Here is a 12567-nt window from a genome sequence, read left to right as displayed (position 1 = left end):
TTAAAAAATCTGTTCATAAGCCACTATTTTCTATGCAGTAGAGCTCACAGAACTATATTTTAATTCTGGGTAAACTATATTTTAAATAACTGGGTAAAATTGCTACATAATAAAGAAACATTATTTCATGTTGGTAAAAGTATTTCTACTATAAATACTTCTCTCATTTTACACAAAGAGGATGGGAATTAACCAGCCATCAGAGATATGATACTTTTTAAACAGGTTCTATAATTTCCACATAACATGTGGTGGGTCCTAATCATGGCAAGCATTCAAGACATCTTATGGGTTTGTCCACCCAAGTAAAACACGGCCACATGCAGAGGCTATAATGTCATCTCTTTGTGGTAACAGAGTGCTAGTGGTTTTCATAATCTACTTATGTGTATATTTCATGTTGTAAATTTTAAAAAGTAATATGAGGAGGATGTATGAACATCCTAACTGTGCATTTTAGGCTATGATTTTATTTTCATATCAGCCAACCACATTAGTTCCTCCCTCCCAAAGTTATCTAGCTCTGAAGCCAGAAAGGGAGATATTTCTGGCAGCTTTCTTCAGCACAGAATACCAGAAACACAGTAAAGCAAACAAAGCAAACAAATCCTCAAGCAAAACAGAAAATAGTAAATTGCAAAATGAGATGCCAGGGAAACTCAAGCCACTTTATAATGCAGCAAACTAAAAATCTGCATTTGTGCAGAAACTACACACAACTGGGAGGGGTTTTTTAATCATAATTTTTATATTAGTCCATTCACAATGAACAGCAGTTATGAAACCACCAACCCTTTTATTAAGGACAGACATGAAGAATTTGACATTACTTTGTTTTGAAAGTGTTGAAATAAGCTAATACTCACTCTGAAGAACAGTTCTCGGTCTTTGATTCCATCCACAATGTGGCCTACAAGGAACACAGAACTTAAGTAAAAATACACAGAACTCCACCAGGTGTTGATGGCCAAGAGCAAGAGCATCAACAACAATTTTTGCCTTACTGAGGGCTTTTTTATATCTCCAGGTGACTCACTTGTAATACTGTTTCTTTTTCACTAATCCTTAAAAAGCCCCCCAAGATTTCCTAGACAGCAGCTTGCCACTTCCATGAATCAAAAAATATTTAAATGAAAGAAACTAAGATTTCTACATAAAAACAGTGCCACAAAACCACTATCTGCTTCAGTCCATTTGTTCAGGACTGAATGCTGAAAGGCTTTAAAGAACATGGAACTTCCACATGTAAAGCAATTCCTTCCTTTCTAAAACTTCTTTACCTTGCCTTCCTATAGCCTGAAGACATTAAAAAGCCAAGACACTTAAAATCTATATTTTCATATCTTACTTCTCCACAATATAGGAACTGTATCCAGTTTTTTTTTAATCATACCTCTTTCATCATATCTCTCTCTGATGTAACTATGTCAGGAACTGTCCCTCTAAAAAAATCCTGTGATTTTTCTTCCACTTTACCCTGTCTGCATCAATTTCCTTAACTAAGCAATGCTGAGTATTACAAGTATAAAACAGCAGAAATAGGAGCTCTATAGTGACCAAGGACTGCAATTTATTATCCATGAAAAAACAGTGGTGATAAAACTAGAATATTAGTATTTTTCAAAATAAAGTCAAAGGAAGGGGAACAAACTGGGCTTCAAGTTCCTCCAGTACTTCTTAGGAAAGTGTCTAATTGTTATGAGGGTTGACATTACCAGAGTCATGAAGAGCCATAACTATTTCTGTAACACTAGCATCAAAGGAATCTTATGTTTAGCTAAAAGGAAAAAGTAATAACCTACTTGTCTCTCCTCATCTTTTTTCTTCTCTATATGACCTATAGCCTAAAATTAGGAGGGCAGGACTAAAAAGAACTCAATTATGCATAGAAAGAAAAAGTAGTAAAGTCTTTCTGGTTTTATTGTTATACAAGACTGACAGCTGTTTAAACTGAAAAACGTGCATCTTCAACAAGTCCTCAAACCTAATGCCAAGCTATTTGATGTGAATGCCAAAAGTAACAAGCATAGAAAAGCCAAAAATTAAAAATAGGATGTGGGGTTGTAGTTAATTTTCTATTGGACAGGAGTTTGGAATTTCACATCCTTCTTTCTACCTACTCTTAGTTCTACAAGTTTCAAGTTTCTGTCCAAGCACACCCCTCAGCAGTATAATGCTCAGTACAAACCTTTGTTTTGTTTCCAAATTACTTCTGTCATTTTCACTGACATTCAGAGTTTTGTTTTCCAATGCTTTTGCTCCCACTCCTTTAGACTCTACCTGTTTTGTGGCTGCCTGTGAAAAATGGAATCAATACTTTAAAATTAAATCCAGCCAGTATTTAGATAGTAGTTACACCAAGATTAATGTGTACTTGCTATCAGAACTAACAGTGCTGATTTCACAGCACACATTCACAGGCACTACCATTAAAATAAACCATTTCAAAACAACAGCAGTGTATTCACTCAAAATCTATCAAGGCTGCAAATACTATCAAAATGCTCAAAAGTCTGTTTTTTCTATAACTAGATTAGAAACTGAAAACTGGCAGGCTTCACAAGTTCATTTTTTTCACAAGTTCATTACAGCATGGCCAGACCAATATCTATAACACTTTTAAAAGACATACATTTAAGCAGACTTCAGGCTTGTGATGTAATACTTCCTGTATCAGCAGAATAATCTTGCAACATTCTGCTTAAACTTTTAGTCACAAACTAAGATTATTTCCCCTTCCTTCCCAAGAGGTGCAAGGAATAGATTATCCCTCTATAAAGTGTATCTTGATGATTGTAAGATTTATGCTTGTCCTGCAATTTCTTATACCTACTTGCTATGATAAATAACACCTACTAAAAAAACAAATCCAAACCAAACCACTTAGTCCACATGAGGTCATTCTTGCCACTTTGCTATCAGCTTTCTTCTCTAGCACCTGAGGATACACTTATTGCCAAAACAACAAAAAATTCTGGTTGTGAACTACTATTACTAAGCAGAGCCAACCATATTCCATCCAACACTGTCTATGCATCCTAAATGGTGATCTGTTTTGCAACACTCAAATATCTAAATGAATCAAAGCTGAAAAATTCACTACAAGCCCAATATTAATTATTTTTCTGCTTTTCATTTATTTCTTCTTTCAGGGACTGATTTTGCTGCTGCTTAATTTTCTGTCATCTATCCAACTTTCAATCTTCTTGAAACCTTAACTAGTCCTTCACAGTGGCTTGAATAATCTCAACATTTATAAGTGTCACATAATGGAAAGACATTCTCTATTTCACTCATTCAGCCATGGAAATACTAGAAAGTATTCTGTGGTCACAGAATATATCCAATCACAGAAGAAAATGTTTTGCCATCAGACTTCATAGCTACCCAAGATGCTACCTCCTTCAGCTCTTAAGTTTTCAAAATACTGGCTCTGTCACAGCAGTTGATGGTAAAAAAACAAGTTCCAAAGTGAGGACAAGTTTCCATACAGCTTCTCTTAAATACAAAGAAAGAGCCTTGACAATTAAACTTGAGAAGTGACAGCAAGTGAAACCACTAAAAAGTGTATTGAGTAAGTTCTCCCATCTCTCTTTCTGGTAAGAGAATGAAAACCCCAGAGGAACTTGAAGTTTGTTTATTTAAAATTTGTTTTTATTACCTGTAGATGTTTGTGTTTTTGTAATTCAATATTCTTTTACAGGAAGTAAACATAAGAGAAATTCTTCACAATCCTCCTGAAGATGAACTGCAGAAGGAATGTTGTTCTTGCCAATTTTAAATTACTTTTGAGCATGGAGGGGTTTTTTTTATTTACAAGAACACAGCAATAACAGTCTTCTAAATCCTAATTCCTCTGACATTCCTAAAGCTTGTAGCCAAATTAACAGGTTTTAGTTTTAGTATGAGAAGTCATATAGATTTAAATGATGTATTTAATGTTTCTTTCATTTATCCTTCAAAGAGTCTCAGAACAGAACCATTTTTCTTAAACATACACTAATGGCAGAACTTGTTTTAATGATGTTTTTCCCCTATTTTTCTAATAAAAACATTTATGGAAAAAAATTCACAACAGATATTTTAGAGGAGTTTTAATCCTACCAACTTTCTACTAAAAAAAAAGTTGAATATGTTTCATTAATAAGATAATTCAAAGGAAAATAAAGCTTCTTTTTCATCTCATCTAAAACAACATTGTCTCAACAACCCCCTTGAAAGCATAATTCTATTTAATTTTATCAAGAACCTCCTCTGAAGTGAATTTTGTAAAATACTTTCGACATACCTGTATTAAGAAGTTAGTTTCATTTTCTTTCATGAAAAGTTCTATGTAAGTCTTGATTTTACATATCAAAAGATTGTAATTGAAGCTTTGTAGAAGAGGAACATATGGATCCTTGCTTTTAATTACTGTTGCCAGCTTCATCCTTAAAGGCTAAGAAAAGCACAGCTTTATACAACACAAAACTTTGCACCCATGTTAAACACAATATACACGAAGCTCAACTAAATTAGTTGTATTCTAAATAAGAATATAAAACTCCATGCTACAGTTTGAAAGGGTCCTAAACTTAACTAGGCATGCTACCAGGAATTTACTTCATGGGCTCGGTAAATGGCAAGTGTAACTTCTTAAGGAGTCTCATTTTCATTCCCTTTAGAAATAACACAAAGCAGGGTTAATGGAACAAAAACATGCAGAAAAGGCTGTCATTCCTGCTTTTGCTTTTCTCATTCGCTGCTTCAAAAATAAAGGCTGCTATTGAAAGGAGTTTACAGTGTTCAGGAAAAAGACTGCTTAGTACACTAGCATTGAAGACACATCAGTACTAAACACTGCAACTTCACATTTTGTCTACCAACAACCCTGAATCTTACAGAGAGTGATACAGCCAAGAATTAACTTCTGTGTACAGGCTGCATTCTCACTAATGAATCTGAATGCCATTAGCACAGCCTATACTTCCTGAACATCTGAATAAAGAGCATTTCTGAACAGCAGAGTTGCACAGGTGCATCTTATTTACATAGAACATGTATTCTAATGTACCAGAGGAAGACACATGCAACTTTTTGCCTTCCTTCTTTTTGCCTGCAGTCTTTCTTTTGCTCTTATCTCCACTGCAGCAAATTCAAGTATGTGCACTATTATTTTAATTAACATGCACTTGAATTTGCATCTTCCTGAATTATTTCAGAGGTCAACATCAAACAAGGAAGCTGCCTGATCTTCATACTATCTTTTCTAGATAGAGGCATAATAACAACCACTCTATAGTATAGATGCTAATGAGCTTTCCTTCCTTGTGATGCTTCCACTCTTCCACTAATCAGAGATGACATATAGTTAAGAAAAAGTCAGCAGATGTTATTAATTACTCCATCTGTACCAGCATGTTTATGGTCTCTCTACTCTGAGAAAACAACAGTATCAAATACCCAGAATCTGTAGTGACATCTCACTCCTGACTTGGGCTGGAAAAAGGAATTAAGTTTGGACTGATGCTGCCCAGAGTGAAGAACCACTGCTGTTGGAATGATTTTACTTTCCCAAATCACTAATTATTTCATTATCAGTCCACCATAACAGATTTCCTTTTGTGACAACACAGACAGCAGTGAGGACAAAAGCCACGCAGGTACCATTTGCCAGCTTTGGGAACCTGTTCCCCTCTTCTCTGAAAACGAGACCTGACTGCAAGTTAAGGTAGTTATTACCTTCTCTGACTCCGAGTCTGTAAATAGCCTTTCAAGAACTTCAGCAGCCTCCTTGAAATATCCATTTTCCATATAGACTGCTACAATCTACAATCAATATAATGAAAACATACATTCATCTGAAATACATTCATCTGAGGTTCAGGAAAAACAAAGGAAGTCACATTTTTAGTTTTGCAGGGCTTTGAAAATCCAGAGGATGATGTATCTAAGAGTTACCAACAGTTCTCATTATACCATCTAATTCTGAAGTAATATTAAACCTCATGTATAAAGGCCTAAAACCTCTTCATCAGGCATTTAAAAGGCCCCTCACTACTGCAGTATGTCCCACACTTACCTGCTATGTATTGCTTTCATCTTTCCCTGAAAGAACTTCATGGTTCCAGAACCTGTCACATTTTTACATGTTTCTCATTAAAATAAAGTTTTCTTTATATTAGAATTATTTTAAGAAAAAGAAAGCTACTTACAATATATTTTAAAGCTCAAGATTTTGTAACTGATCTCTCATTTTTGTCAGACTGACAGTTCTTCAAACACTTTTGAATTGGAACATGTAAAACCAGTTTAGATAGGAAAAGGTCCCCTGTACAGATCTATTTGCTTTAAAATACAACAAAACTAGAAAATTTAGTTCAACCTGCTAACAGCCCAAATTTTTTTTGTGTAAGGAGCCCTGTTTTAGCAGAATGAATGAGTAGTATCCCAAAGCATTTTGAATAAGTCACACAGACCTGAATTTGAATCAAGCGATGAATATCTTCATGAAGTTTTTCCAGTTTAATTTCTTCCTTTTCAAGTAAAGTCCAGAAAGACAGAGCAGATTCCAAAGGTGAAATTCTTTGATCATTTTCAAAATGGCATTCTTGAAGGCCAGGAGAGAAAGTTATTTAAAAAAAACTTAAAGGATAAAGCTAAATATACACACAGTAAAGTAATTCATACTGTACATAATTTTCATTCCTTTTTCATAAAATACCCTTTAGTCTCTCTTCAGGTGTGTTTAAGACCCAGTGGTCTTCCTACCCTTGCCAATAATATTATTGTTGCATTTTTAAGGTAGATTAGGTCTGCTGGTTACGGTTTGTTTAAAAAAAAAAAAAAAAAAAAGAAAAAAAAAAAGAAAAAAAAGAAAAAAAAAAAAAGAAAAAAAAAGCTACTTGCAGTGCCAAGTTCAGCATCCTGCATTTGGGCTGGCATTAACAATACTCCTACAAAAAGCTTAGTATCAGATATCAAAAGGCTTGGTATTGACACTTAGTTTTGTAATATAACCACTATCCTTTGCTTTCCCCCCCCCTTCCTCTCTTCTTTTTTTCCTCGAGTCTCTATATTTCCACATCTTTGTTATATTTGAAGGGGTTAAAGAGAGGTAAATTCAAACAACCTAACAAACAGAGGTGTGTTTGTGAGAGCCAACCTCTCATGTCACTGTACCACTGTGCCAACACCAAGGTTTGTGCTAACTCCCAGCAACCTGGATCAGTGATCAGTTCTGGCAGAAATCTACCCCAGCCAAACAACCACCCCCTCAACACTCTAGAAACAGTTTCCCAGCCTGGTCACTGCACATCTGCACAAGTGACTGTGCCAACAAAACAGATGCAGTAGGAGCAGGCAGGTGCCCAAGACTGCTTTTTCCCATAGTACTGCCAGCTTAGCTCAAGATGTTCACTTAACTACAGCCTCACTTATTCTTTAATTTTATATGACATCATAGCACAATCTCAGTTCCTTCTTACAGTAAGTAATATGATAATACTGTGTTTTTCATAAAAGTAAAAAATTTAATACTGAAAAAAAAATTGATACCTGCTACAGTAGAAGATATACAATGAATATTTAAATAGCATGATATGTATCTATACACACTATAAAGGTAACACTTCTATGTGTCTCGTTGTTTCAATCAGTATGACACTTCATATTACATTTTAAGGTTGTAAAAAGGTGGTCAACTCTTAAAGACCTGGCATCTGAAACTTCCTACAAATTTTAATAATTTTTAATAATTGGAAAAGAATTAGGACAGCTATAGTACATTAGCTTTCCGTGTACATTGTGCAAGCAGAAGCACATCCAGTCTTCCTCAAAGTCATTCTCTACACCCATACCTAAAAACACATTGAAATCACATTCCAATGTTACATAGAACAATATAGTGCTAAAGCATTATCAGAAAAGGTTCATAATTTGCATATGATGGACTATTTTAAATATTAATATTTGATTATCAGTTGAACTAAATCAAAGAGAGTGTTACTATCTGACAAGAACATAAGAATTTTCATTTTATAAAGACAAGCCTTTGTGGCAATACTAGGTTAGAATACACCTTTTTCTTTATGCTTATGCTGGCAAGACTGCTTTTGAAATCCTTAAATTCCAAAGAGTTTTATCAAGCAGCAAAAACCTTCAGCAAAAACGTCTTCCAGAAACTTGAGCATGGAAGCAGAAGTAGCTTGGCTAAGCCAGTAAGCTGTGAATACAGCCAAACAGGAGACATGGTAGTGACTAACAGCCCCAAGGGCCTATTGCCAGCTGAAAGTCTTACAGCCCTCTGTAAGAAGCAAGGGAAGTCACCCTTCTCATCCATAGTGTTAATCCTGTCTGCCCTGCTTCAACCTCTAGAGTTACACGTGCAGAAAGAAACATATTCTGTGCTTTAAACTTGCAAATATTGCTCACTATGAGCTGCTCAATTTTTTCCAGTATATTTCGTTTGTAGATGCTACTCTGACAAAAAAAGACCTGTAAACTAAGCAGCATATAGTCATTAAAACTGAAAGCAGCTAAATCTGTCAGCACAGGGTAATAGCAGTCCTGCATAAAGCTCAGCCACATGTGGAACATGGACAGTCTAAACAGTAGAGTTCAGTAATTCATGTATACATATACACATATAAAGTAGAAGACTATGTAAAAGAATACTTAATACACTTCCATGCAAGTTCACACAAATCTACTTAAACAAGTGAAAAAAGAAAAAGTATTTACCAAGATTTTTTCCTTTTGCAATTCTTATCAAAAGCTGACAGATATACACTGTTTTTTTCTGATGTGTTGGTGTTTTGGATTGGCCATTAATAAGAGCTGGAAAAGAAGAGAAAAGTTAAGTCAGTCTTGCTCCAGCACTGCCACAGTGTGGCTAGAAATATACTAGACACTGGTTTATCAGATTTCAGTAATCTACTACATTTCTAATTCATTAGAAAACTGATGAAGCACATTTAGTAATGTTCTTTCATGTTAGAAGAACTTAAATCGAATTTAAGAATTTGATAGAAAAAAAAACTTATCCCTCTTGCAGTTCACAACAATAACTTATGACTACGATGCATCACAGGCTTTTATATCGATCAAAGTAGAAGATCAGAGTATCCCATATACTGGTAGCTTTCTACAAAAGACAGCCACCTGCTTCTGTGAATATTTCTGTGGAATGCCCACAAAACATAAGCAGCATGCAGACTGCTAACACTTTTTTTGTTGCTATAGCAACCAGCAGACTAAAAGCAGTAAAAGCTACACAGAGAGCTTAGTCAGAAATGTATCTCTTCAAGGGAAATCCTTCTGGCAAGGCTGGAAGGTCAAGGATTATTAAGTATTTTAGAATGGGAGTTATTATGAGATTATTTCCATCATGCTGGTTACTGCAAACTTCTTATTTTAATGCGCTGGATATAGTAATGCATCTTCACAGCATAATACAGAAAGGTTCAGATTGAAAAGCAAAGAATCTATCAGGTTACTTGTGTAAGCTGCAGGTTGAACACCCTGGTTCAGCAAGTGTTCATGTACACACTTCACTGCCAGTCTAGCAGAAGCCAAGATTCTGGAACATGGCAATAACACAACCAAGTAAAACAATATGTTGTGTGCACTAGAGGTACTCAGCTTACTTGCCTATCAGCTCTTACGAAAAAAATGCATAAACATGAAATTATAAAGTAATTAAATAGTCCTGAATGATTACCTAAGCTAACATCAAGCACAATATTGTAAACGTGTTCTTCCAAGCCCAATTAACAATTCTTTCACTAAGGACAGATGATACAAAAGCTTTTAGTTCCTTAGCCAAAATTGAAAGTAAAAAACCAACATTGCTTAGAACAGTGGTAAACTACTACTTATTATGCATGCATCTTCCATAGCAGACAGAGTTTAATTTTGGAAGGAGTTTGGGTGAGTTCAGTGATAAAAATAAGCACCATCATCATGCCCTGAAGATGGAGCCAGAGTTTGAAAATCTGGGAAGTAGGCAGAATACTGTAGCTGAACTATTCTACAGAACAAAAAGGGAGTAGCTTAAGATCTTTACTCCATTTTTTTAAGGTGCACCTCCACCAGTACTTTAATTCAGAGCAAGGGTGCATTTTTAGAGCAAACTTCCTTTGCTTGGTTTGTACAAGCGAGCAATCTTGAATACATAATTTGAATTTCTTTTGAGGTATTCTAAAGAAAAATAAACCTTGAAATATATGGACACTAGGTTCTTAACAGCAATTACAATTAAGGCAGACAAGAGACACAGCTGTAAAATTTTGTAGCCTGTTCTCCCTTCCCACCCCCAAGACACTTTCTCTTTTACTTCTTTTATCAAGAGTGCCCTGAATCATAAGTTGCTTTTCTCCCTATGACCCCTCAAATCTATTTCTCATCTTCACCTTTCATTAAAAATTCTGGAAATCCAGTTCCTTGCCATGTAGATACCCACACAAGCTAGCTCTGGTATATAGACTATAATTTTCCTGCCAAGGCAGGGAAAGGTAGGAGAGTCACACAACCTGGCCATGCTGCCTTTAAATCCTTAATCCCAGGCAACCTACCTATTTCTGCTTGGCAATATACTGAATTGTAAAGATTATTTAACTCCTGACAAAATAGCTTGCCTTGTTCCCTTAGCCCTTCTACTTTTCTATGCTTGCTTCAGTTTGAATTGACCTTCTCTCATCAGTAAATGAACTGACAGGTTATTTCAATAGGGTCTCACTTTGACATATAAAAGAGTAATAGTTCTGTATTTCTATGAAAACAAACAAGCCCACTTTTCTAATGCAATCTTATACCTGTGCTTAGCTTTTTCCATAGACTTCTACTCTTCTGACTTTGTAGTCTTACAGAATAAATTTGCCCAACACTTTTCTCTGTTGCTGAGCATAGCAGGAATAAATTCCAAATTTTCTATTAGCTCCCAATTCCTTGTGACCATGTATGACCATGTACAAATTAACTAATAGTTTCTACTAATAAAGGAGTCCAAAGTTTCCCTTTTCTCATGAAATATTTCAACATGCACCTGTGTTGACAGTGTCTTTGCTTCCCATCCATGTCTTCACCAAAGTTCAGTATGACTCTCCCCTTGAGACACAGTCTGAAGGCCAAGCCCAGAGAAGCACCATCAATAAGTTAATCAAGAAGCCCCCCACTCAATAGATGTCATTAGGCTATCTTTTGATTTCTTACCTCTTACAGTTTCTCATATCAATCTCCTAACTACTCAAGTGTGCATGCCATTGTACTCAGTTCTTTACAAGAGTTTTAACAAGTCATACTATCACACTTTCTTGAGTCAAAATCACACACAAAATTCCCAAGAGGTCTAACCTGGTATCTTCAGGAAAATTACTGCCCCAGAAAAAATGTCACAAATCCATCAAATTTAACTGAGACCTAGACATTTGCTTCCAGCTACTAACTAACCTTAAATGTTTCATTTTAAATGATTCTCCATTCAAAATCCAGCTTCTAGACTTCATTCCATCTTTGCCTACGAGACTATAGTTCCTTGAAAAACTCTTGCATTCTACCACAACCCTGAATATAAACCCACGAAATTGAGTGTGTTTAAGTTATTCTGCACTGGTTTTCATCCCATTCACATCTCTCTCCATTAAAACCTCTTCAAGTTTGCAGGAGCCTTGAAATCTGTGAATTTGAGGCCTGTTTCAGCGAATGCTGGTGGTATATTGGCAACCATATTATATATTCCAGCTTCACAGAATCAAGACGATAGAGTAGCACTAATCCTTGAATTCAAATAATCACTTACGATCTCTTAAAACCACTGAAGTTGTTACCACTCAGCCTTCGGCAACAGCTGTTTCTTTATAACAGTTCAGTGTGGTTTACTCTCTGGTATTTTTTAACTAAACCACCAAAATTTCCCCAAACTGCGATTATCTTGCAATACTCCACTCGAGCCACTATTCCATTCTGAACTCTGGGTTAAAGGTAAACGAAGAGTGAAAAAAAAGAAAAAATAGTAAATAAGCACTGTTTTATCTCCACCACGTGCAAGAGTTGCCGGTGCCGTGAAATCACCCCAACAGAAAACCCTCTATCATTCTGGGAGTCTTCTTAAACCCTCAAAAGCTCTGAAAACCTCAACAACAGTGACCGCGATCACTAGACACCTAAATGCACGCGTATATATACATAAAAAAACCATTAGCCGGAATAAACAATAACCGCAGAAGCATTCTTCAGTGTGCTAAAGAAAGCTTCCCCTCAGGCTGCTTTCACACCAGCCACCCGAGAGCCACAAGCCCCGGCCCCCCACTCAGAGCCCCTCCGCACCGCTGCCGGCCTCACCCTGCGCCACGTCCCCCCACCGCCAGAGCTCCGCCGCGCACCCCTCTCGGAAGTGCCGGCAGAGGCTGTGGCAGGCGAACTCCAGCATCCAGTCCGCCGCCACGGCTTCTACCTCAGCCGGCGAGGGCGCACAGCCCCGACTACCGCCGCTGTTGCTGTTGCCGCCGCTCGCCTCTCCCGAGGAGCTCTCAGCCGCCATCGCAATCCCCATCCCTGCCACCGCCATCTTCAACCCGCGCGCCAACGGCC

General features: G+C 36.6%; 1 protein-coding gene across 1 annotated transcript in view; it reads right to left on the bottom strand.

The window, feature by feature from the left end:
• TERF1 (telomeric repeat binding factor 1) overlaps positions 1 to 12567 on the bottom strand; it is a 20637-nt gene extending 8070 nt beyond the window's left edge. Inside the window, 8 exon segments of the mRNA XM_071737774.1 lie at positions 867 to 910; positions 1000 to 1058; positions 2185 to 2295; positions 4289 to 4438; positions 5722 to 5808; positions 6459 to 6589; positions 8722 to 8817; positions 12319 to 12567. Of these exon segments, the coding sequence (XP_071593875.1) occupies positions 867 to 910; positions 1000 to 1058; positions 2185 to 2295; positions 4289 to 4438; positions 5722 to 5808; positions 6459 to 6589; positions 8722 to 8817; positions 12319 to 12544 (904 nt within the window). The 5' untranslated portion in view covers positions 12545 to 12567.

Source organism: Heliangelus exortis, chromosome 2 (assembly GCF_036169615.1).
Source record: "Heliangelus exortis chromosome 2, bHelExo1.hap1, whole genome shotgun sequence".
Lineage (NCBI taxonomy): Eukaryota > Metazoa > Chordata > Aves > Apodiformes > Trochilidae > Heliangelus > Heliangelus exortis.
This window is presented reverse-complemented; position numbering and strand designations above follow the sequence as displayed.